We start from the raw sequence: 26,534 nt of genomic DNA, 5'->3' as shown, positions 1-26,534 counted from the left end.
TCACACCCCTAGCATTGAAGTGCAGAGTCTCAACCACTGGGTCACCAGGGAAGTCCCGGTTTCCTTGGTCTGGAAACAGGGATCATACCACCAACTTCACACTGTTGGGCTGAAAATAACCAAGAAGTGAAATACGTGAAACTGGCACAGAGTAAATGCTCCCCTCCCCAAACGCCTTTCAGCTCTGTTTCATGGTCAGTAAGAGAGGACGTTGCTCTAATCAGACTGTGGGAACGGAAGGCCACATTTCCTGGGGCTGGGAAGCTGTGTATTTTAGGAGAGCAGCCTGGAAAAGGCAATGCCTAACCCATGTCCGGAGAAGGCAATCGCAACCCACTCCAGTACTCTTGCCTGGAAAATCCCTTGGACGGAGGAGCCTGGTAGGCTGCAGTGCATGGGGTCGCGAAGAGTCGGGCACGACTGAATGACTTCACTTTCACTTTCATGCATTGGAGAAGGAAATGGCAACCCACTCCAGTGTTCTTGCCTAGAGAATCCCAGGGACAGAGGAGTCTAGTGGGCTGCCATCTATGGGGTCGCAGAGAGTCGGACACAACTGAAGCGACTTAGCAGCAGCAGCAGCAGCAACCCATGTCAGAAGGGTGGGGGTGGGAGGGGCAGGATGAAACATCAGTGATGAAAGATCTAGACAGTGACAGGCCCTGGGGATCCCAGAGGAAAATCTCCTGCAAACCTCCAGCACATGGAGCCTGTGGTCAGGAGAAAGGTCTCTTCTGTATTATCCCTGCTTCTGGGGATGGGATCAAAAGAGACACAGATAGCAGGCAATTTGGAAAAAGCATTTTATTAACTTCATGAAAAACAGCTGCCGTGAGTTGAGACCTGGATGAGGACAGAGCTCTGGTGGCTTCCAACCAATGGCCTGGAGAAAGCCACCTGTTCTCTCCATATCCAGGGTCTCATCTGGGGTCCCACTGAGAAGACGAACACCCCACTTCCTTGCCCTCTCCATGCAGGCACAGATCCAGGCAATGCATTCTTGTAGGACATGAGATCCTCCTGCTCCGTGACTGTCTCACTGAACAGGAAAATGAATTCTCAACACTCTAGACATTCGGGTCAGGACTGATCTAGAATGCCAGCCACTGTTCTGGATCAGCGACTAGGAGCACAACATTCTGGATAACCAGTCAGAAAGTCGACATTCTGGAGGGCCACCCAGAATTCTAGAATGCAACATAAGAACCCCCTCACTTTCCAGATGATTCCATCAGGAGTCCCGTATTTCAGAGTGCCTAAATTCCAGATCAGCTAGAAATCTGACATTCTAGGTGGTCACCCAGGAACCCAGTGTTCTGGCATGCTGAAGGGATAACCACTCCTAACATTCTCGATGGTTCACCAGGAATTCAGCATTCTAGAACAACAAACAAGAAGCACAGTATTCCAGACCATGGGTGAGAGACCCAGAGTTCTAAACGTCCACACTGATGCTCTCGACACCAAATCAGAAACCCAACATCAAAGACAATCCACCCCTTGGCATTCTGGAACGGCAAGCAGGAAGCTCTGCCATCCAGAATGCTGCTGCCCGGCCCCTTCAGAGCTCTGTGGGTGGCCGCTCCACCCCAGGCCTGTCCTCCTGACGGGGGTCTGGCACGTGGAAGGAGACATAGGGACAAGTCTTGGTGTTGAGGCAAACCAGCTTCTTTAGCGTGGCCGTCTTGACAAGGTTGAAGCCCACCTCACCACCAAATGTGCTCGCCTTCCAGTACTCTGGAGAACAGATGGGGTTTCCTAAGAGGCCCTTAAGGGAAAAAGGAGCCCCCATTTCTATCATACTCTCCCCAAAGATGGAGTTCGGATGGCACTTCTCAAGAAGTAGCCCCGGGTAGAATTCCAAAGCATCGATGTCTCCATACAGCTCCTCCAACTCAGCTGCCATCTCCTTCTCACCTGCAAGAGGGGGGAAGCCAGAGTCAGAATTATGATGCCATCCATTAAGGTTCAGGAGGGAACATTCTAGGTCCACCCTATTCCAGGGAGAAGAAGGGGCTTCAGAAGATCAACTTGAGCAAATGAGCAAGTGACCTAAAATCTGACCTGGCTGACTGACCCTGCTCCAGGGCTGCCTGGAGAGAAGGAATTTGCTACCGCAGATGGAGTCAAGGGCCTGGGTCTGCAACCAGACAGTGTGTACCTTGAAACAACTCACTCCATATCTCTGTGCCCTGACGACCTGATCCTTACAACAGAGAGAATCTCCCCATCTGGTTTCCTTCACGGGCAGGTTTCAAGGCCTTATCCTGGCCCAGGACCTTGCATGCCACTGGAGCTTCAAGTTCACACTTGTCCAAGTTCACATAAAGATTTAGCGACAGTGTTCTGTCTCTCTGGACTGTTATGGGAAACAGACGTGGAGCACCACTACCCGTTTCCTCAAGTCCACCCTCCATGGGGCACCAGTACACATCAGGGGTCAGGTCACACCCTGGCCATAGCCTGTCAGTGGCCCCTCATCATCTGTGACAAGAGTTTCCGAACTTGCCTTCCCAACAACTGGGTATCTTGAGCAACAACAAATATTTATATATATATATAAAATATAATACATATTTTATATATGTGAGTGTTATATACATATTTGTATTTTATATTACACACATATGTATACATGTATGCATACTATCGTGTCTATATACGTATCTATATATACACACACACATATATATACTTGGGCACCACCTGTGTGCTAAGTCTAGGCCTACAGAATCAGAATCTCTAGAAGAGACATCTCAGATTTGGTATTTTCAATTAGTTTTCTAAGTGAGTTTTAGGAAGCTGATCCATAAATGGGATTTAGGAACCACTGGACAGAGTCCCTGGTGGCTCAGAGGTTAAAGCGTCTGCCTGGAATGCAGGAGGCCCGGGTTCGATTCCTGGGTCGGGACGATCCCCTGGAGAAGGAAAATGGCAACCCACTCCAGTACTCTTGCCTGGTGAATCCCATGGAAGGAGGAGCCTGGTAGACTACAGTCCACGGGGTCACAAAGAGTCAGACACTACTGAGCGAATTCACTTCACTTCACTTCACTTCAGACAGAATAAAACTCAAAATCTTAGCATAGAATCCAAGATTCCACACAGTATGAGCCAGCCTCCTATCACCAACTCCACCCTCTGCCCTCACAAGCCTCTTGCTCCAGCCACACCTAGGACTGTTTTCCTGAATAGGCCAGGATCTTTTCAAGGCTCATTCTTTTTAACCCCTGTGTTTTTGTACTTTCTGTTCCTCCACCTAGAAAGCTCTTCCCTCTCTTCTTCACTGCAAAATCCCTTTTCATCCTTCAAACCCAGGTGAGAACCCACCTTCTCTCCCCAGGCTGAGTCATCTGCAACACTCACCAGCCCTGGCACCATGCTCCCATGCCCCTCAAGTCCCACGGTCATGGGGCTGGCCACATGGGACCATGGATCATCCCGTTCTGTTTTCTCGAGGTCTCCTTCACGTCAACATGAGCAGGAATCGTGGTCAGGAAGCAGCTGCTCACCTGTGAGCTCCTGGAAAGAGGTGTAGGGCTTCATGCCAAACCTCTTGCGGTACTCATTGAAGGGCTGCAGCCTCAGCTCCCGCGATTCCTTGATGACATCCACAGCCACGTGCAGGATGTGGTGGTCTATGTTCCTACCCCCACCAATCTGCCAAGAGATAAACACAGTGGTGGTCTGAGAGCCAAGCCGTGTTGTCCTGGAGAAGAACTGCAGGTCAGGAATCCTTCCTGAGTAGAAAGTAGGGCTCCATCTAGCAAGCACCAAGCTGTGAGCCCTGCCTAGATCTGCATGGCTACACTTCTCAGCTTCCTCACCTTATTTAGTTATTTATATTTGTATTTTTGGCCACATGGAGTGGCAAGCAGGATGTTCATTCCCCGATTAGGGATGGAACCCACACACCCCTGCACTGGGAACTTGGAGTCTTAACCATGGAAGTCCCAGCAGCTTCCTCATCTTTAGACTGTAGAGTGGGCCAGAAGGACTTCTCTAGTCACTCACTGGACACATGGTTCCCCAGCCGTTTGAATTTAGGTGAGGACCTCCAACATCCTGTTAAGGAAGGTTCTGGAGGTATTAGATACAACAACTAGGATTCTGCAGAGGAGATGGCCAACATGGCCACAGTCAAGAGCTCAAGCAGAGGGGACTGGCATTTCAGATCTGGAAATAAAAGGCAGAAAGGTTTCTGAGCTTTTAAGTGATATAAACTGATGCATGGACAAACACTAGTTTGAGGGGCCAAAACTTTATGACTTTCCTGGGATATTTTTTAAACTCTACCTGGCAGAACTGATGTGTCTGTCATTCCCCAAATCAGTTCTGATCACAGAACAAAGACAGTCTTTTAATGGATCTTGCTGAGGAACCCGGGGCTTCCCAGGTGGTGCCAGCGGTAAAGAATCTGCCTGCCAATGCAGGAGACATAAGAGATGCGGGTTCAATCCCTGGGTCAGGAAGATCTCCTGAAGGAGGGCATGGCAACCCACTCTGGTACTCTTGCCTGGAGAATTCCATGGACTGAGGGGGCTGGTGGGCTATAGTCCATAGTGTCCAGCAGAGTCGGACACGACTGAAGCGACTCAGCAGGAACACATACTGAAGAACCTATTGCTATTGTTTTCCACTCTCTGTAGCACAGAATTGAGATTAAACAAAATTGACTGAGTGTCTAGCATTAAAAAGTGAACCCCTAATAACCGGCTGCCACTAAAAAAGAGAAACTGAGCTAGGAGGCAGGAACACAGAGCATCAAGTCACTTCATCCAGACCAGAAAAAGCTGCACACAGGAATGCAGGTGACCCCATCTGCTTCTCCTTCTTTTTGCCAAGCCTCCTGGGAAAGGAATTGTTGTAAGTTAGCAGCTGCTAAGTCACTTCAGTCGTGTCCGACTCTGTACGACCCCATAGACGGCAGCCCACTAGGCTCCTCTGTCCCTGGGATTCTCCAGGCAAGAACACTGGAGTGGGCTGCCATTTCCTTCCCCAGTGCATGAAAGTGAAACGTGAAAGTGAAGTCGCTCAGTCTCTTAGTGATCCCACGGACGGTAGCCTACCAGCTCCTCCATCCATGGGATTTTCCAGGTGGGATTTCCCAGGCAAAAACGAAAATCTCACCTTGAAAAGCGTAATATATAAGCACATTTAGTTTAAGTAAACAGAGCTTTACTCCAAGACCAAGGGACAATATCTTGTGAAGGGACGGAAATGGGGTTCAAAGCCTAGGTAATCTGATGAGATAAAGAAGGTGCTTCAAAGGGAATTCCCTGATGGTCCAGCGGTTAGCACTTTCACTTCCCAGGGCCCAGCTTCCATCCCTGGTCAAGGAACTAAGATTCCACAGCCATGCTTGCATACTAAGTCACTTCAGTCCTGTCTCAATCTTTGGGACCCCTTGGACTGTAGCCCGCCAGGCTCTTCTGCCCATGGGATTCTCCAGGCAAGAATATTGGTGTGAGTTGCCATGCTCTGCTCCACAGGATCTTCCTGATCCAGGGATCAAACCCACATATCTTATGGCTCCAGCACTGGCAGGTGGATTCTTTACCACTAGTACTACCTGAGAAGCCAAGAAACACAGCCCAAAAGAAAAAAAAAAAGGATTCCAGAAAAATCTGATTCATAACTGTTAAGGAGCACAGGTCTAAAGAAAGTTCTATTGCTCTAGATGATTTAATAATAATGCTCAAGAAAGTGTTCAGTTTGGATAAAACAAAGACAATTGGGTAAGAAAGAGGAAAAGCATATTTGGCTAAAAGTATACACCCTGAGATAAAGCCAAAAGAAGCTGGTGCCAATCTCAGCTGAACTGGGAGGCTATTGTGTGTTGACTTGGGTGTGTCCCCAAAAGATACGTTGACGTCCCAACCCCTCTGCACTTGTGAATGTGACCTTATATGGACATAGATGTGATCAAGGTCATACTCCATTAGGGTGGGCCCTAATCCAACAACTGGTGTCCTGATAAAAAGAGGAAACAGAGACACAAGGAGGACTCCACGTTATAGTGATGCTTCTCCCAGCCAAGGAACCCCAAGCATTGTCCATCAGCACCAGAAGCCGAGAGAAAGGCAAGGACCAATTCTCCCCTGGAGACTTCAGCAAAAGTATGACCCTGCCCATACCTTGATGTTGGATTTCTAGCCTCCAGAACTAGAAAGAAAAAATTTATGATTACTATTTGTGGGAGGTAACTCTAAGGGCTTTCTAGAGAAGTGTTTAAAGATGGATCTCTTTTAATGGCCTAGATATTAGTAATGTGTAATAAATGCTTAATGGAGGTTTGGGTGGATGAATGAATAACAGGTATTAATTCTCAGGTGTCAGCTGGGAATATTTCTTTCATTTTCTGGATGTTTCTGGCTCAGATGGTAAAGAATCTGCTTGCAAGTGTGGGAGACCCAGGTTCAATCCCTGGAAGAAGATCCCTAGAAAAAGGAATGGCTACCCACTCCAGTACTCTTGCCTGGAGAATTCCATGGACAGAGGATCCCGGCGGGCTACAGCCCATGTGTGCGTGCAAGCATGCTCAGTCGTGTCAGACTCTTTGCCACCCCATGGACTATAGCCTGCCAGGCACCTCTGTCCAAGGGATTCTCCAGGCAAGAGTACCAGAGTGGATTGCCATGCCCTCCTCCCAGGGATCTTCCTGATCCAAGGATCGAACTGGGTCTCCTGCATTACAGGTAGCTTCTTTACCACTAAGCCACCAGGGAAACCCAGTCCCTAGGGTCACACAGAGTCAGACACGATTGAGCAACTAATGATTTCACTTCACTACTTTGTTTATGGAGGAAACCCCAGTAGCCTAACAGTCTTAGCATCTTTTTCCAACCTCTCCCACTCACTGCTTATCAGAAGAGGAGGAGTGACGTAGTCTCACTGGTGAATTTTAGAGCAGTAACTAGGCGTGCATTGCACAAGCAATCCTCGCTACTGCTCTTGAACTCAGTTGACACCAAGGAGTATGCTTCCTCTCATACTCCTTATTCTGGGGGACGAGGAGGAGGTTGGGAGATATTTTCCTTGTTTCGATGCCTCCATGTTGTGGCCAAATTTGTCTAATTTGAGGGTTTAGTATTTAAAAGCCTGCTTGTCAGCATAGATTATTTAAGTTTTCTAGAATTAAACCTCCAAAAAAGAAAAATAAAAAAGGAAAAGAATAAATGTTTGCAGCTTAAAGCCCCTTGGTTTGTGGTCCTTTTGTAGCCCTGGACAACAAAAACAGGGACCATAGGCAAATTACTTATGCTAAGTCTGTTTCCTCCTGTGCAAAAATCAGGAAGGTGGAAGCATCTGTCTGACATAGCTGTGGTGGAATCGAGATGAACGCAAAGCAGCTATCACAGTGTTGGTCACAGTAACCCTGTCGTGCGATCATGTGTGGGAATTCTCGGGGGAAGCCCTGTTTTATCACTTCTCACACTCTCTTTAATATCCTGAGATATCCTGAGAACCTTTGATATGCTGGCCCTTCTGCTGGTGTCAGGAAACAGCAGGGCTCTTTACACACATCACCAGGGTCACTGCTTGAAAAGTCTTTGGAAACCATACAGCCCCCCACACAAGCGACTGTCTCTGCTCCTTTCTGTGCCCCCACAAAGAACAGAGACCTGAACCCCATTGGTGGCAGCCTATGCTAACGGCAGTCAAATTACCAGGAGGAAACCCAGACCCACATGGCGCCACACCTTCATGGTAAGGCTTAGGGATAAGGAAGACAGAGCAGCAGGTTGGAGGAGATGGGAGCGCCCAAACCAAGGGAAGGGAAGATTGAGGCTGGAGCTGGTTGAACATCCCAGGGGTAGGACTAATAGCTTGCTCGGGCTACCATAACAAAGTGCCACAGACTGGATGGCTTAAACAAATAGAAACAGAGGCCTGCCTAGTGGTCCAGTGGTTGGGACTCCATGCTTCCACTGTGGGGGACATGGGTTCTATCCCTGGTCAGGGAACTAGGATCCCACACACCAGGCAGCACAGCCAAACAAACAGATAATAAATGAAAAAAAAACTTAAAATAAAAACCAATAGGACTTTCCTGGTCAGGGGGGTGGGCAGTGGCAGTCAATGCTGGGGACACGGGTTCGATCCCAGGTCTGGGAAGATCTCACGTGCCTTAGAGCAACAAAGCCCGTGTGCTACGACTACTGAGCCTGTTCCCTGGAGACCACAAGCTAAGACTTCCGAGCCCTCAAGCTCCCACTACTGAAGCCCACGCACCAGGGTCTGTGCTCCCCAACGAGAGATGCCACCGCAACGAGAAGCCTGCACACCTCAACCAGAGTCAGCCCGCATAGCAACGAAAACCCAGCGGAGCCAAGAATACATAAATAAATTACTTAAAAAGCAAATGAACAGAAAACTAGAAAAATGTTTTCCCACAGTTCTGGAGGCTCGAAGTCCAAGACCAAGGTGTCAGCAGGGTTGGTCTCATCCTCAGGCCTCTCCGTGGCTTCGAGATGGCCATCTTCTCCTTTTGCTTTCCCTTTGTGCACACCTATATCCTAATCTCCTCCTCTTATAAGGACACCAGTCATAGCAGGACCCACCCAGTGACCCCATTTACCCTAATCAGCTCTTTAAAGACCCTGCCTCCGGACACAGTCACATGCTGAGGTCTTGGAAGTGAAGACTTCAACATGTGAATTTGGGGCAAGGGGGACTTCAGCCCAAAACAGAGGCCTACAAGTTAATAAAGATCTCCTCTGTGTAGGCACTTCTGCATACATCACCATACCCTGAATGTCTTCTTGGTCCTCAAACTGCCATGCTCTCTGACTCCTGGGCCTTTGCTATGCCATCCCCTCCATCCTAAGACAATGACCCCAGATCACAAATGCTACTTCTTGCCCTGGGAGACCCCTATCCATCCTTTGAATCCCTGCTCAACTATCACTTCCTTATCCACAGCCCCCAACTCTGGGCCTGAAGTCTGGGCCTCCAAGTTCCCAGAGCATGCAGGCTTCTATAATGTGATTCTTCACCTGCTCTTAGAACTCTGAGAACATCAGGAAAGACCTTGGCACAGCACCTAATCTATAGTAAGGGCTCTAACGATGCTAGTCATCACACAACTGCTGTTCCTTTCTAGGGTATCCTGTTATTTACACGCTAACACTCTGCTGTGACTCCAGGGACTATAGCCCACCAGGCTCCTCTGTCCATGGGATTTCCCAGGCAAGAATACTAGAATGGGTTGCCATTTTCTTCTCCAGGGGATATTCCTGACCTGGGGATCAAACCCAAGTATCCTGTATAGGCAGGTGGATTCTTTACCACTGAGCCACCGGAGAAGCCCTTTCTAGGGTAAATGAGTGTGAGTGTTAGTCACTCCGTTGTGATTCCATGAACTATAGCCTACCAGGCTCTTGTGTCCATGGGATTCTCCAGGCAAGGATACTGGAGTAGGTTGCCATTCCCTTCTCCAGAAGATCTTCCCAACCCAGGGATCGAACTCAGGTCTTCTGCATTGCAGGCAGATTTTTTCTACTATTTGAGCCACTAAGGTGGCATGTGCCAAAAAATACAAGGACCCAAGAACGACATTGACCTTGTTCACCAGTGTATCTCCAGCGCCTGGAGTAATGGCTGGTACCATTGAATAAATGAAAGAACAAGAGAATGAATGAAGGAATGAGCCCCACCACCACCCTGGAGGAGTGACACTCTCTCCCTTTTCCAGAAAACTGGGGTTTGGATCCCATAGCCCAGCTGCCCTCCCCAGTGCTCCCCCGAGGCTCACCCGGCCTGCAGGCTGGCGAGAAAAGGCGTCCACCAGGGCCTCGACCCCGTAGTCCACCAGCATGGAGGTGTTGAACAGAAACTGCTCGTAGCTGTAGTCCTGGGGGCCCACCCGGAAGGAGTCGGGCATGAGCGGGTGCCAGTGGTACAGCTGGTTGAACTCCATGGCGATGCGGTTGCGGTACTGGAACTGGGCCCCGAAGAGCAGCTCTGGGTCAAACTTGAGCTGCAGGAAGTAGCCGCTCAGCTGCTGCACGTACTCCTCTATCACGATCTTGATGGTCTCCCCTGGGGCGAAGGATGGGGCGCGGGGTCAGCAGAGCGCAGGGAGGCAGCCATCGGGCTTGGGAAGCGGGCTGGTTCATGCAAAGGGCTCGGTTTGACTTCTTTCTCGTGGCTAAGGTTGTTTGACTTTGTTGGGCCACTTTCACCTTGTCTTTTTGTCACTGGTTGTGAAAATGGAACCTTCTCTCTCAGGCTGGATAAGACGGGAGCCTGTCCCAAGACAGGAGCCACCTGCTAGTCCCATGTTCCATGGGGAGGTCACAGGCCTGGCTGAGCATGACATGGAGAGGACGTATCTGAGAATGGGTTTTGTGACCCATGGTGGCCACCATCCCACTAAAAGAGGCTTAGTGAGGCCACAAAAGATGGGCCGGTGGAGATTAACTTAGTGAGGGAATCTCAGCGGGCCTGAGGAGGGAGGGCGATGGGAGCTCCCAAGAGACCATTCTAAGGCTACAGCAACAAACAAGGGACATGGCAGACCTAAGTGAATCTCATCCCAAGTATAATCCCCATATCTTCTTATGTATCGAATTCTTACGAGTAATTTTCCTCTGCCCTCTCAGGAACCAGCTCAGAGCAAAGAGCCAGGGAAGACACAAAACAAATCTTCCATAGCAAAATGAAAACTGGTGAACTAGCTATTAAAAAACACATTTTGGCCAATGAGCCACTAGACAAATGGACTTTTAGCAAACTGGGCTGGAGCCATTGGAATTGCCAGCAGCAGACTCGGGTCTAAACCTTGATGTCACCACTTCCAGCCACCTGGGCTGGAGCTGTGTGACTTACTCTAAATTCCTTATCTATAAAATGTGTATTATAGTAACATCAGTATAGGGACTTCCTTGGCAGGCCAGTGGGTTAAGACTCCACGCTTCCCCTGCAGGGGGAGCAAGTTTGATTGCTGGTGGGGTGGCAGGGCACCAGGGGTAGAACTAAGATTCCCACATGCTGCCTGATGCAGCCAGACAATAAATAAATAAGAAAATAAGTAAAACATGTTCACAAAGGAAATTTAAAAAAATAATGACATCAGTATAATATCCACAGGGTCACCAGGAGGAGTGGACAATGAACACACCTGTACTGCCTGGCACAGGGCCTGGCAGAATAGGGAGGATCCACACATGAAGAAGTAGGAATCCCCTCCCCACACTCACGTGTCACGGAAGATCAGACTAAGGCTCGCACCCCCTCCCCACACAGGAAAGTACTCCCTGCACGACATGGTCGAAGCAACAGGAAGTCTGGTGGCAGCCAGATCTGGTTCAAGTCTCTCTCCGCTGAAAGGCCTTGGAGAATTCACCTGCTCTCTCTGCATCCTAACTTTCATAACAAGGATAATCGCAGCTGAGTCATAAGGCTGTCGGGGAGGGTTGAATGAAGCACTAGAGGTACCCTACCTGTGGAGTCCTGCCTTTGGCCACAGCTTCGTCACCAGTCGGTGTGCTGGGCAGCCTGCAGACACAGACTTGCCCTCTCTGGTCAAAGTCTCTGCAATCCTGGGACTTCTGAGCCAGCCCCTTCTCGTTCTTTAGGTCATTCCTATGCCTGATGCGTGGCTTTTCCAGGCTCCATTGACTTGGGTACTAAAACTGGGAACAGCCATGCCCAGAGATGCCCAGAAGCGGAGGCAAGGACTCACTGGTGACTCAGAGCGAATATGGTCTGGACAGGAGTGTTAGGGGCCAAGCTCCCACGCAGGAAACCATCTGACATTTTAGGCTACAGGCTCGCCCCCGTAGGGGACACAAAAATATCTTGTCCCTGAGTCACCAAGAAGCTACCAACCTTCAGGAAGGCAGATGCATGCGGGGCAGGAAACCCAAGGATTCTGAAGCCTAGGCAAGCTGGGTTTTGACCTGTGCTTGCTGAGGATGCCCCCAAGTGCTCCTGGATGCAGTACAATGGGGAAACTGAGGCAAGGTGGCTGATCAGATTTGTTGCCAGCCACCCACTGAATAATCAGCTATCACAGCACCCCATTTTCTGAAGGCCTGTTATGTGCCTATTACTTTCCCATTCATCATATCAACTAATCCTTAAAATCATTATAATTCCCAGGACCCCCCATCAGCTCAGTGGTGAAGACTCTGCCTTCCAATGCAGGGGGTGTGGGTTTAATCCCTGGTCTAGAAACTAAGATCCCACCTGCCACACTGCGTGACCAAAAAAAAAAAAAAAAAGCATCATTATTCCCATTGTACAGATTTGGAAAGTGAGGCTCACCTAGGGGAAGGGTCCTGCTCAGGATTCTAATCTCACTGTCCCCAAACCCTCCACTTCCCGCTTCTCAGGACAGAGGGGGTGACTTTCCAGGGCAGGGCTGGTGGGAGGCCTCACCGATGAGGATGAGGCGGGACGTCTGGAAGAGCTGCTCGTCGCCCCAGGTGGGGTGCTCAGCCTTCAGCAGGTCACACACGCGGTTGTGCTCACGCAGCCAGATTGTGGCGTAGAGCATGAGCCCAGGAAGCAGCCCAAACACCTCCTGGCCCACAGCCATCTGGCTCTGGGGTGGGATGCCCCGAGGGTAGTGCATCAGCACAGGTGCCTCTTCCACCGATGGCGGGTACACCTCTCCTTTGAGCATCTGCAGGATGGAGTCACCTGGTAACCTGGGGAGGGGGCGGAGCCCCAGCACCTGCACAGCTGACATCCGCCCAGTCCTACTGACAGCTGCCCGTAACACGCAGGGCAGCTGTCCGGCCTTCCTAACCAAGGCCTGTGGATTCTATCTCCTAAAGCTCTCCTAACATGAGTCCCTTTCTCTCTCCCCATGGCCACCATGCTCTTCCAAGCCACCCTCATCTTCCACCCTGACTCCCCTTGTACGTGACTCTATCCTCTAGACGTCCTTCTCAGCTCTGCAGCCAGAGCAGTGCTTTAAAAGAGCGGTCCCCAACCTCCACGATCTAATGCCTGATGAGCTGAGGTGGAGCTGATGTAATAATAATAGAAATAAAGTGTAGAGTAAATATAAGGCACTCACATCATCCTGAAACCATCCCTTCTCCCACCTGTCCATGGGAAAATAGTCTTCCCTGAAACTGGTCCCTAGTATCAAAAAGGCAGGGGACCCTTGCTTTAAAACATCCAAATTGAGCATCACACCCTGGCTTAAAAAACCTTCCAAGTCTTCTCTCTGCTCTTGGCAGAAATCAGAAATCCTTAATACGAGCCACGCTCATCAGATGTCCAGCAGCATCTCCCTTGTTTCACTGCCTCAGAGTCACTCAAGCAACTGCCCCTCTCCAGCCTTGATACCTGAGAATCTGGACAGCCCTGGGCCCTTCTTGGCCTCCTTGCCTCCTCCTTATCCTTCATGCAACTCTTGGTTTAGTCATAATTCCTAAGAAGCCTTCCCCAGCCTCTGCACACTCTCCTGGCTCCTCCCTGTGGCAGCTATCACAGGTGTAATTAATTATATGGCAGTTTCCTCATTCACTCAGTAAATAAACATAGAGGACCTACTATATGCCAGATACTGTTCTTAGCTCGAAAGATTCAGCAGTGAACTTTCCATCTTGGTTTTTGTTTGTTTCGATTCGCATGGTCCAGCGTGGAAGCCACTAGCCACGTGCAGCTACTGAGGACTAGAAATGTGGCTGATGTGAATAAAAAGCTCAATTTTTAATTTCATTTACTTCAGATTTACATTTTTAAATCAAGACCCCAGCTATCAGAAAGTCTTTATGCTTAGAACAACTTGGACATGGGAATCTACTTTCTCAACTGCAAATTTTATAAAATCTAAATGCTGATCAGAATCGCCAATGAAAACTTGGCACCCGAATTGAGTTGTGCTGTAAGATATGGGTCAGAATGTGAAGATTTAGCACAAATAGTGAGATATTTCATTGACAATTTTTGTGTTGATTACATGTTGAAATGAGGATATCCTGGATATATTGGGTTAAATTCAAAATATATTGTTAAAATCAATATTGCTTGTTGCTTTTTACATTTTTAATGTGGCCACTAGAAAAATTTTAATAACCTGGATGTGGCTCACATCTATAAAAGAGGGCAAATGGTACCTAGCTTATGCAGTAGATCTGAGGCGTGCAAGAGATAATCACCTATGTGGCCCTCACATTCCTGGACAGTGCGAGTTCAGACAAAAAGTCCTCATGGCACTAGTACCCTAGGGTTTGTGTCTGTGGGCTTGAGGGCAGGGCTTACGACTACCACGGCCACTGCTCACCTGCCCGGCACACCACGGTGCCCAATTAATATTGGGGAATGATTAAATGAATAAACGCAGACTGGAACTGTCCATTTTCTGTGGAGCCCCAAAATCCAGCTCCCAAGAGAACACGAGAGCCCATGTCTGCTCCTTGTCTGCTTCTCTTGCCTGGCACCTTCTCCCAGGGTTTATTGTCGCTTCTTCTCCCAGGCACCTACAGCTTCTGCCATAGGACACCACCAAGGGCCCCCACCAACACCCTCTGCCAGACGAGACCATGGAAGGCCCTTCCCAAGACCCCAGCCCCAGGCCCAGTGCTACCTGGTACTTGAGCTTCCCATCCTTAAAGAGCCGCAGCTGATACTGACGTTCCAGATTGTCTCCATAAATGTGGCCGAGGTCTACCTAAAGACAGAGACAGAGTCTACTCAGATCCCTGGGTCCTGCCCCACCAGCAACAGCCTACCTGTGCCCCGTGCAGCCCAGAGACGTCCAGAGCCCCTCCTAGGTACTCACCCCGTGGCCCAGCGCCTTGGTGAAGCCAGGACCCATCTTGCCGGAAGTTTTGAAGAACTGATGGGTGAAGTGTTGGGCAAAGAAGGCAAACATGAGGTTGGTGCCTTGAGGGTCGGGGATGAACTCCCTCCTGAGCAGGAAGCGACGGCTCAGGAACTCCGCATCTGGCAATTGCTTCTTCCCTGATTGGGGAGGTAGGAAAGAGCAGTAGCTGCTTCCTGTCTGGGTCTTTGTGCCCCAGAGCTTTCTGGGCTCACCAGACCAAACTGATTCACACAGGAATCCCAGAGGGGACCCCAAAGGACCACCTCCCTCCCACCAGACTGCCCCTTGCACCTTCGCTACCAAAAGACCCTAGGAAATGGAAGGATGTTTGGAATATGCTTTTAAAACTGAAATATATACATTACTGTATGTAAAATAGATAGCTAATGGGAAGTTGCTATATAACACAGGGAGCTCAACCGCTAGTCTGTGACATCCTGGAGGGGTGGGATGGGGTAGGGGAGTAGGGAGGTTCAAGAGGGAGGAGACGTATGTATATTTATGGCTGATTTATGGTGCTGTATGGCAGAACCAATGCAACATTGTAAAGAAACTATTCTCCAATTAAGAAGAAAATAAGGTGAAGGGGATAGATGAAGTAACATTGGCAAATTGTGGACAAATCTTGAAATCTGGAGATGGATGCATAGGACTTCATTATCCTTTTCTCTCAACTTCTGTGTGTGTATGCTGCTTTGTACAAGCTCGCCCTTCCCCACCTCCAAAAAGAAAAAGGGAAAAAAAAAAAAAAAAAAAACTTGGACTCCCCCAACCCTGGAACAAGGTTGCTGTGTTCAAAATGGGTTGTGCCATTTATTAAGTGTGTGAACATAGAGAAGTCATTCCATCTTTCTGAGCCTCACTTTCTTCATCTATAAAATAGGGCAAATGATATCTCTCTTATGCAATGGATTTGAGGAGTGCCCGTGTAAGCATAACAGAAAACCAGTGAGATGGAATCTCTTAAATCAAAAGTCAGAAAACTTTTCCGTACAAGTCCAGATAGTCAATATTTGAGGCTTTGTTGACGTATGGTCTCTGTTACATCTACTCAGATTTGCTGGTGCTGCAGGAAGGCAGATAATACCTAAGGAACATGACTGTGTTTCAACCAGGCTTTATTTGCAAAATAGGGGGTGGGGTGGATTTGGCCTTCGGGCCATAGTTCGCCAATCTATTTTAAAAGATGCCAGAACTTTCTTTGTCTGGGGTAAAGACAAGTCACCTTGAAGCATGTGTCTGTCACTGTGAGGACAGCATTAAAAAGCCTTTCTTAAGTAAGTCAATGTCAGATGACTTGGTACCCAAGACTGCCTTGCAGAAAAGGCAATCTTTCACAATAAGTCTATGAGGCCCAATGTCACTAGAATAACTCTTTAGATTGAAATGACTGACTGATTTCCTGTAGCAGGAAAGGTCATCAAGTACCTCAAAGGGAATTCACCCAAAGGGAAGTTAGAGGGAATAGTCTGCACACAGTAGCCTGGATCTATCACTCAGATTACCACTGAGCATCATCGCCTCAATGGACATGAGTTTGAGCAAACTCTGGGAGATAGTGATGAACAGGGAGGCCTGGCATGCTGCAGTGCATGGGGCCACAAACAGCCAGGCATGACTGAGAAACTAACAACACAGGACTGGTGCCAGCGAAGTGTTGGCAGAGTCCAGAAGCTCTGAGAGACCCAGCTCTCCTGCCAGAATGATCATGCTTTGGGAATAGTAGCTACATGGATAGTAAAAACTAGTGGAGTAGTGCCCTTGAGACCCAAATAAGGACACTAATACATATGCAAGGTTCTGAGCCTGCAAAGCACACAGCAAACGGGGCTGCACGGGACCAGTGCTCAACAGCGACACCATGTGGTGGGAACTGAGGCAGCAGCAGCGGTGGATTAACATCTCTTTCGCCCTTTGTGTACTTGAACCTGAACTGATGGCTCTAAATTGAGTAAACCCTGTCCTGTTTGGGGACAATCAGGAGTGGATAAGGAAGAAGGTCTTGGGAGGAAGACTCCTGCCGATGAGACCAAGTAGGTTCTTGAAAAACTGAAGAAAAACTTTGATTTTATGTGTAAAACTGCGCTGATGAATCACGTAAGACTGTTCACATTAGTAATGAACCAGACTCAGAGTTGGCACCCAGTAAAAAGCTCACTACTCTTTCTTTTCTCCATTCCAACTTTTAAGTCACCCTCTTCGCAGCAGGATCCCACCCACTTAGTGGACAAAGTTTGGGTGAAGAGGCACCCTGGAAATACGGGAGCATCAGTTCGACTCTGCCACTGACCTCAGACAAGACCCTCCCACAACCTCTTTCTGTCCTCTTTCCCCAGCCCCATCCTCATCCCTGGTTCTGGTTATGCATGTCTTGCCTTGGTGCACCTGTGAAATGGGTCAGTCATTACTCTTCTGCTTGCTTTTTCCCAAAGGGAACGGAGCATCTCCTGTGACCCACCCCAGCCTCAGCCCCCTCACCCCATCACCATTACCTTTGGTGCCCATGGGCGTGGGACAGTCTCGGGGCACGGAGGGCAGAATGCGAGTATAATAACTCACATTGGAGAAGGACTCCCAGCTGATGTAATCGTGCGCTATGTTGTAGGTGGGAGGGCTGGGAATAAGGTTGGAACGCACTGCAGAGGGCGAAAATGATGGTGACGAGGGATTCCTGCCTCCAGTTACACCCCTCTTCCCCACCTTCTCTTGGGTTGTTTTCTTATTTGTTTGTTTTTAGCTACCCTGCACAGCAGCTTGTGGGATCTTAGTTCTCTGACCAGGGATTGAACCAGTGCCCTCGACAGTCAAAGCACAGGGTCCTACTCATTGGACGGTCAGGGAATTCCCTGGGTTCATTTTTTTTTAACTTGGCACCCAAACCCTCCCCTTTCCCCCAACCACTGCCCTGGTCAGATGCCAAGAATTGCAGCAAGTGGCAGGATTTCTTGCTCCCCTAGATTAGAGGGACCCTGCCCCACCCCCTGCCACCCACCTGTGAGTACCAGACGCATGAGCGTGTCCCGGATGAAGGTGGCATTGACAAAATCCCAAAGCCAGCGCCCGTGCGTCAGCAGAAAGTGGATGAAAGAGGGGCTGGGCCGCAAAGTCGTCCGGAGCCAGGTCCATATCTCAGCTGTGGGGGCAGGGGAGCCACTCAGACGGGCCCTCCTAGCAAGACGGGAAGCAGCCAGAGGGGAAGGTGGGAACTGGGGACAGGATCCAGTATGGACAAGGGTGGAATTTAGGAGTCAGGGGTAAACCATAGGACCTTGGGAGTGTTGACACATGACAGAGCCAGAAGCAGATGGGGGTCAGGAGACAGGACCAGGGTTGGAGGCCAGTAAGGCCAGAGCTGAGCAGTGAAGACTCACTGCAGAGCCCATAAGCAGGGAGTGAGATGTGTCAAGAGTAAGGGCTTGTGCTGGAGCCAGGTCAGGGGCAGTGTCAGAGGTCAAAAGTAGGCAAGGAAAGAGGGCCGTGGCCAGAGACAAGGGTAGGAAGTGGGGGTCTTTGGAGGACGAGCCCAGGGGAGAAGGAGTAGGGGCTGGAGGCTCTGCTCACGGATGGTGCAGTTGGGGCCGGAATAGCCCGTGCGGGTGCAGTCACATTGGTAGCGGTCAGTGCCGAAGCGAACACAGATCCCCTTGTGCTGGCATGGATAGTAACAGCAGGGGTTCACTGTGGGGCAGAAACAGAGATCAGGGACCCCTCTCGTTGGGGCCAGAGGCATGGAGTCCAGTCACAGCTCTGTTCTAACTTACCCAGCGTCTGTGTTCCCCTCAGGGCCCACTCTGTCCCCACAGCTATGAACAGAAAGCCCCTGGCCCTTCCGTTTCCAGACCTCGCTCTGGGTTTTCAGTCTTGCCCACATCAGGCCACCAAAGGAAGTCCCTCTTCCCTCCCAGCTGCCACGAAAGTGGTGCAGACACATCCAGGCCTCGGGCTGGGGCACTGAAGGCTAGGCACACAGCTGATAAGTGCCGTGGCCACAGGCTTCTAGAGCATTCACTTTCTGCCAAGTCAGAGCCAAGGGCAGAATTTATGGGGTTCAGAAAAGGGACAAGGATTGGGATTCCCAGGCCAGCCCCTAGCCTCTGGGCACCTGGATACTTAGAAGGTGAGGTCGCCCACCATCCCTTTATTTTTGCAGAAGGGAAGGAAGAGCAGGTGTCCCAACAGATGGGGAAATTGAGGCCAGACAAGGGGAAGCCCAGATGGGTCACCCAGCAATTAGTACCAGACGACTTGCCCATCCCTTCCCTTCCACCCCCACCCTCATGGACTCAGCAGTCAAGTCCAAGGAAAGACATTTCCCAAAACTCCATGGACAGGGAATGGCTTTGAGGAGAGTCACAGTTCCCGTTCCTGATGGATCCAGCCCTGGCCCACATCAGGGTGGGGTCTGGACTCTAGGACCTTGAGGGAGGTCAGGGACCATGGGAACAGGAGACATGGGGCCAGAAAACTCTCCCCAGAGGGTGAGTGGAGCTCTGGCATCACCCCTCCCCCTAACCCCCTGGAGAATGGGCCTCCAGGAAGTCCCTACTTGTGTCTAATCCGGGTCTCCCCGACCACAGCTTCAGTGATCGTTCAATAGCCAGGTCAGAGACTTCTTGAAGCTCGCTCGGTGCTCATTCAGGGCTCAGCGAGAGACACAGAGGCTCAGGGAGAGGTGGCGACTTGGCCAAGACCATGGAACAGAGTCAGGCCTCCTGCAGACCCAGGGCACCCAGCTCCTGGCAGCGGCTCCTTCCCCAGCCTTACACAGAAAATGCCACATCCCTCCTGCAAACGTGCTTCCTTCTCTGGGCTCAGAGCCAACGTGACAGGGAACTCCAATTCTTTGTGCATCTGATTATAGGGGGTCAAGAGGGCAGCAAGGAGCCCAAGAAGTCACCTTGGGATGCTCGGATCAGAGGGCACGACCCTCTGGTTTAGGTCTCCTCACGTCACAGAATCATGCAAATAGTTTTGCTTAAGCCCTGGAAACTCCCCATGGCCCCACAATAGCATCTCTGTGGCCCCTGCAGGGTGTAAAAGGAAAGAACCGATCGGAAGAAGTCTGGACAAAGAGACCTTATCAGACCAACACAGGCGAACAGGCAGATGCAGGGGGAACCCAAGGCAGGGGCCTGGTAGGACCCACCTCCCCCTCCCATAGCCACAGGCCCAGAAATACCAGGGAGCTCTGGGTCAGCCCTGCAGCAGGTTCGGAGATCCTGAACTTATCTCTCCCTCCTATTCAGAACAGTCTGCTGTTCTGCCATGCCTCCACACTGCCCAGCTCCCAACCCTGGTGTGCAGATCATTCTAGCGCTTGGCTGGTACAGGAACTGAGGCCCAGCCCTTTCTGGGCTGTTTCCCCATCCCTCCGCCAGTAGGGATCCCAAACCCAACTCAAGAAGTCCTTCCAGTTGTTCCTGGGGCAGCCCATCTCGCAACCCCAAAGCCAAAAGCTCTGTTCCTCCCTGACCCAGGCTGCGGTTCCTCCCAAGTAAATTCCCTTCTAATCTACCCAACCCAGCCCACTGCGCATGCACCAGAAAGCCTCCCCAAACATTCATACTCCACTCTCCCTGGCCCCAGGTCCCAACCCAACCTGCTCTGCTCCACCACAAGCCTCCAAGAGAAAGGGCTTTCCTGGGCTTTCTCCCCTCTCCCAGAGGCCGTGTGCACAGCTGGGACTCAACCCCAGGTCCTGGAGAGATCCAGCCATCCAGGAAATCCAGATGCTGTGGCCAGAGCTTAACAAATGTTTGTGGAATTTAAAATGAAGTGAGGAGACCGGCCACTCCAAGCTTGGTCAAAGAGACTCTCTCATCTCCCTATCCACTTCCCTCAACTCCCACCCCCAAACACACACACAGCTGGTTCTGAAGTCTTGCCTGAGAGCTTCCTGCCAGGGGCCCAGCAGCAGCAGAGCCGTGCCCCCCAGACTCAGAAGCTCCTGCCCAGAGCATCCCTCTCCTGCCAGGAGAGGCCCCACCCCCCTGGACCGGCTGCCCAACTTTCCCTCCCTCCTCCTCCTCCAAGATCTTTCCATAAACACCAGTGGCCCCAGGGCAGGAAAAGTCCCCCCTCAACAAGGACTGCAGCTGTCGCTGGGGGCCCCAGGGAGTCAGGGTGGGCAGAGAAGAGAATGGGTGTCACTTTCCGCCCTCTTCCAAGCTGACCACAGCTGGACTGTCATGACAAGCCAGAAGTCAGGCCTCTTGCTGACCCTCCAACCTTGTGTATCCACCTCACTTATCTGCTCCTGGGGATGGGTGAGACTCCCCCTCCCCCCTCGACCCCTCTGCCACCACCACAGATGAGGAGGCTCGTCCAAGCCCCGCTGCTTCAAAGTCGCACGAGGCAAGACTTGAACTCGCTTCCCTTCCCCTCCTTTCCTCCTCCTGGAGGTGCCCAGGCCAGGATTTGGGGAAGGGGTGCAGGGAGGGCGAGGCTCCGTGCTCCACAGGCTGGGGATGACCCCAGGTGAGGCAGGTCTGTTACCTGTCCTTCCAGGTGGACCTGAAAATCCTGAATGAATGAAGCCAGGACTCCAGAGGAATCACCATCCCCTGCCACACTAGAGCGCTGGGAACTAGTCACAAAGGAAGGCCTTCCCTCAGTCTAACTTTAATCCCACATGCTTTCATGTGTCCAGTGAAGGACACGCTGTACCATAAACCATCAAGAGAGAGACCTGGGGAGATGCAGACACTGAGTGTAAAGTGTCTGGAGTCCCCACACCCAGCACAGGGCCGGGCACCAAGCAGGTGCTGGATGAAGATACATGGGAGAGTGCCTGCTCTTCACAGTGTGTCCTTGGGCAGATACCCTGTGTCCTGTGGGCCTCATTTTTCAGTGTTTTCCAGGAAGGAGAGGGGACAGACAGGCTCTAAGGAAACCTCCCTCTCTTTCTCTCTTCTTCTCAACTCTGGATAAAGCCAACTCATCTCCAAACATCTCGATTCCTTGCATCAACATGATCCCCGCCCCCCATCAGCAGAGAACTGGGCAGCTTGCCCTGAGTCTTTAAGCCACCCCAGAGGTGGGGCTGATCAGCAAGCTCATAGTACACACATTCCCACCAATGAGGACAGTCTGGGGCCGCCTGGTTTCAGAACTTTCTGAGGATTCAGCAAGGAAGCGTTCCCCAGCCCAGAAGTCAGGATTTCAGGCAGAGTGAGGGAACACCAAGTTCTCAGGAGGCAGAGGCACCAGGCAGCAAGAGGGCCCATTAAAGAGGCTGTACTGAAATTCCATAAGAATAATATTTAGAGAAGTTCCAGGGAGTTGGCAGCCAAAGAGAAAGAAAGAGCCCTGAGCAGCCCAGACATGGGCCCCAGCCCCTACATGCAGCGAGGGCAGCAGCCAGTGGCCAGGGACCATCGCACCAGGCCCCGGCAGCCGGAAGAGCCCAGCTGGAAAGGAAGCCCCCTCCCAACCCACAGCCCCAGCTGGTGCTGCAGATAGGAGGAGGCAGGCTGCAGGAAGCCTGCCCCATGTGCCAGGGTTAGCTGGCCTCAGGCCGCTCCGCCTGGCACAGAGCTCCGGTTAGGTCATGCCCCATCCCTAGCCAAGGAGGGAGCACTCAGCCAAGTCCGGGAGCTGGAAGGGATGAACTTGAGCATCGAGGATACCCCAGCACAGACCTGTCCTCTGAGCCGGACTCCACCTCCCATCACAAGAGAGGCAGAAGCAGCATCCTCCCCGCCACCTGCCCCCAGGTAAGCCCTCATCTCCTGGGGGATCAGCCTTTGCTGCCACTCTGGGGACTAGACACAGGGTTTGGCTTTTCAGGGCAGATGCCTCTCCTAAGTGTCCGGGCACTTTGGACCTCAGTTAACCCAGAGACTTGGCGATGGGAAGGCAGCAAAGCCTTCAGCCCACCCCCAACCTGTCTTCCACCCTGTCCTGCAGCAGCCTCCTTCATGGTATCCCAGCCTCCAGTCTCACCTCCAAGTCATCCACTCCGTCTCACTCCCCTGCTCCCAGGGGGATATCCTGAGACCCAAGTCCCACTTCTCACTCCGCATCCAAAGGCCCATGTCCGCCAACACCTGCCTCTGTCCTATGGCTTCCTGTGCCTGTCCGCTCCCATCACTCAGACCTTTAGGCTTCTGCTCATACCCTGGCTTCTGCCTGGAAAAGCCCTTCCAGAGTTTGAGAGTAAAACCTCACCGTTTTACCTCCCACTCACCACCTCCTCTAGGGTCCAGGTCAAATGTCATCACCTCCAAGAAGCCTCCTGCAACTCCTCACCCCCGAGCCCCACACACCCCTGAGCTTCCCTCAGTCATGGCCATGACCCCCTTCATGGCAGTCTGTGGGCATTTCTGTCTCCTCCATCAGCCTGTGAGCTCCTCCCAGCTCAGCCTCCAGGCTCCAGCCAAGGCCTGGCAGAAAGCAATCCCCTGGGAATGTTTGTGGCGTGAAAAACACAATTCTGTTTAAACATTTACAATATAAAGATAAGCAGAAAAGGCTAAATGCAAACGGGTACAACCATGGCTCACTAAGCACTGGCGAACAGACACAGGAGGACAGGAAAGGTGAGCCTTGGGGCCCTGGGGGCCTGGATGGGGCTGAATGGGGCCTCAGAGGAACTGCCGGGCTGGTCTAGGAGCTAACGCAACAGGCCAGTAGGATGGCGTGGTCAGCCCTGCCTCTGCTACCGGGTCAGTTCTGCCTCTGATGTCAGCGGACTCAAATGGCTCACCCCTCTGGGCCTCAGAGTTCCCTTCCGTAGAATGGGACTAACGTCTCCCTGGCAGGGCTGCTGTGAACAACAACAACAGAGATGCCCACAGCTGGGTTTTGTAAACTGTAACGTGCTGGCCACAGGAGTCTTCTTCCTCGTCTTCCGATAAACTAGACCTCTACACGTGCCCAAACTCTTGCCTAAAGCATGCTTTCCTTGGCTTCCCCAAATGCCCCGCACTCAAACCCCCTCCTCCAGGAAGCCTGGTCTGATTCCCAGTCCACAGAGATGTTCTTCCCCTCTCCTCTGAGCACCGAATTCTTTCTCCTCTGAGCATCACAACAGAAGGCTCAGATCACTCCCCATCCTCTCCTGCCCCTATTTTGCAGATGAGAAATGGAGACCCTGGGGAGGTCTCACATAGTTTGGTGAAGCTCTGTCCAGACCTTGCATGTGCGTGCGTGCGCGCGCGCGCGTGCACACACACACACACACACACACACACACACACACAGAAACTGCGTGGGGACGGAGGCTATGGGAAGGAAGAGCTGTATTCCTCCACCTGGAACCTCGCACATGCATGGTGTCAGGCAGGGGAATTCTCCAGGATCAGACTTTCCCGGTCATCTTTGGGGTGAAGAAACCGGGTCCATTGGCAGGGAGAGATGAGGGCAGGGAGGACTCTGCAGAAAGACGCTGCAAAACGCCTAGAAAGTTCCAGCCCTGAGTCCACCGTGTTCTGGGTGAGCTTGAGGGTGCTATGGCCCCAACCTGAGCCTCCCTTAACTCATCGGGCAGTGGGGGCCTCCTCGGTGAAGATTCAGTCTCCAGAGGAAGCAGCTCAGCCCTGTACGTGTGTTTCCCCCTCCGCTCTCTCCGGAATGGCGGGTGTACCCGGGGTCCTCACCCAGGGAGATCGTCTCCACCGGGGCTGGGAATCTGGACAGGTCCTGAAGTTAGAGGCTAAAAGAAGACGCGCCAGCCTGCTTTCCCCTGGCGCCTGCGGCTTCCTCCGAAAGGGGCCCGCAGGGGGAAAAGCGAGGATTGTTGGGGACCGAGTCGGCTAGGACCGCTGGGGTCCCAGAACAGGTGAGGGGGCCTGGAGAGACGCGGTCCCTTTTCCCAACGCCGCCGAAGATCCCAGTCTGCCCTTTCCCCCGCAAAAAGAACCCCGTGGGGACCTAGCCCAGGCCACATCCCCGGGGGTCTGCAGAGAGCCCCCATCCCACCGACAGACAGCCCCCTCCCCCCTCCCAGGCACTGTGAGCTGAAAGGGGAAGCTGGGCGGGCGGGAGGGGAGAGGGGGGTGTGGGGTGCCGGGCCAGGGACGCAGGACCGGGGCTCTTCGGGGACAGGAAAGAGGCTGCCTACCTGGCGCGGGCGCCCCTGGGTCCGCTGAGAAGACGGGGGATGGCGACAGCAGCAGGAGAAGCAGCGGGAATCGGAACGAGATACTCTGCCCTGCGAAGGGAGAGAGTTGAAGGGCTGAGCCTGACATTCAAAGCCCCACGGGGAGGCCACAGAGGAAAACGGTGGCACCGGGGCCGGACTTACGGCTCATGGTGCAGGGTGGCCGTTGCGTGCTGGAGACAGACTCGGGCTCCTGGAGTGCGTCTCTAACTCTGCCCGGGAGCTTCGGCCCCTCGGGCCCGCCCCCTCCCTACCCATTCCCTGGCTCCACCTCTCCAGCCAGCTGTCACCTCCGCCGCCTCCCACTTACTTCCTTGGCTCTGCCTCCAGCCAAGACATTTTATTAATTATTCTGTGACAGGCCAGGCCACTAAGGTGGGTTTTTCACCCGCGATCTTTGAGACACTTGAGCTTTTAAAACCCAGTAGCCCCAGAATTGTGTCCATTTGGTAAGATAGGAAACTGAGGACCAGAGGTGACGTGCAGTGCCGAGACCAGCTGGGGCTTCAGGGCAGAGCTGGGGGTATCTCAAACTAGAAACTGCTGCTGAGAACCACATACCCTTCCCCTACCCCCACCCCAAGTGGAAGGAGGCTGGAAAAAGAGCAGTCCAGGCTGGTCTTCACATAACATCCTGGATGAGAAATGCACTACCCCCAGATCCCCACGGGCTGAAAGCCTGCCCTCCAAGGCCACCTGCCACTGCCTGAACCTCTACCGCCAGAAGGAAGAGCACAGGTTGCAAGTCCAGGAGACCTAATTCAAATCGAGATGCTACAGCTTACTAACTGAGCCACCTTGGACCGGGTACTTAACCTCTCTGGTCCTCAGTATTCTCGTCTCTGAGGCAAGGATGCTATTACAATAAAACTCAACCCAGAGGATGGTTTTAAGTTTCCATGAGGTCATGCACACAAACTTCCTGATGCAGTGCGTAGCACAGAGAAGGTGACCCGTGACCAGGAAGCATTCTTTTCAAAGATCTCCTGACTCAGGCTCCAGGGTGGACGTTCCACCAGTCGCACACCCACTGCCTACTTTATAGAGTCCCAGCATCCAGCTCCTCTTTTTTGTAGCTGGGGGAACCGATCTTAGAAGAGGGGGCTGCACCCTGGGTCCCACAGAGTCTCCTGGTCCCCATGTCCACAGATTTTCTCCCTCAGTTTCCCCACCATACCCAGCCATCCTGTGAGCCCCAGATCCCGGAAGGCCAGGAGGGAGGGCTCAAAGGTCTGTATGCAGGCTCCCAGACATCTCTGGGTGCGGAGAGAGAAGCATGGGAGAAGTGAGGCCTGCTGCAGAGGCCACCCGAGCTGTTCCCTTGCTCCAGTGGGACAAAAGCCAGCTGCCCCAGAGAGACACAGCAAGCAAATGCCAGGGCAAATGCCAGAGGGAGTGGAGCCAGTAGAGGGCCTGGGGCCCTGGGGTGCTGGGGCATCTGGGTCCCCCACCCAGATCCAGAGCCCCCAATAACTACCCAGAGGGGGCGAGGAGACATGAAACTTGGGCTATCAGTCAGAGGAATGGGATTAGGGTGAGATTTGGGGGTCCAGTTGCCCAAAGAAAAGGGGGGGGTGGTTTCTGTGATGAAGAAAGAAGAGCTTGATGAAGCCCCATCTCCACTCAGGTCCTCCCTCCCTT

At 51.9% G+C, this 26,534-nt stretch overlaps 1 protein-coding gene and 1 non-coding gene across 2 annotated transcripts; one reads left to right on the top strand and one right to left on the bottom strand.

The window, feature by feature from the left end:
* Positions 1-795: 795 nt before the first annotated feature.
* On the bottom strand, positions 796-25,113 carry PTGS1 (prostaglandin-endoperoxide synthase 1). Its single transcript, XM_052648370.1, has 11 exons — positions 25,038-25,113; positions 24,855-24,944; positions 18,353-18,469; positions 17,784-17,924; positions 17,284-17,427; positions 14,747-14,928; positions 14,552-14,635; positions 12,388-12,634; positions 9,758-10,044; positions 3,513-3,660; positions 796-1,917 (listed from the first exon to the last, which is right to left on the bottom strand). The coding sequence occupies exons 1-11, from the start codon at positions 25,042-25,044 to the stop codon at positions 1,562-1,564; spliced, it is 1,803 nt and encodes a 600-aa protein (XP_052504330.1). The 5' UTR covers positions 25,045-25,113; the 3' UTR covers positions 796-1,561.
* On the top strand, positions 2,840-2,913 carry TRNAS-GGA (transfer RNA serine (anticodon GGA)). Its single transcript has one exon. It is a non-coding gene; the product is annotated as a tRNA-Ser (tRNA).
* Positions 25,114-26,534: the final 1,421 nt, after the last annotated feature.

The sequence above is a fragment of the Budorcas taxicolor genome, chromosome 11, assembly GCF_023091745.1.
Source record: "Budorcas taxicolor isolate Tak-1 chromosome 11, Takin1.1, whole genome shotgun sequence".
Lineage (NCBI taxonomy): Eukaryota > Metazoa > Chordata > Mammalia > Artiodactyla > Bovidae > Budorcas > Budorcas taxicolor.
The sequence above is the reverse complement of the archived record's forward strand: the minus strand, read 5'-3'. Positions and strand labels throughout refer to the sequence as shown.

Coding starts and splice junctions, on each gene's coding strand:
- PTGS1 (XM_052648370.1), bottom strand. Junction 17,428..17,783: donor CATGCGTCTGGTACTCACAG/GTGGGTGGCAGG, acceptor CGCCCTCTGCAG/TGCGTTCCAACCTTATTCCC. Junction 1,918..3,512: donor CTCTTTCCAGGAGCTCACAG/GTGAGCAGCTGC, acceptor CCCCTCTTGCAG/GTGAGAAGGAGATGGCAGCT.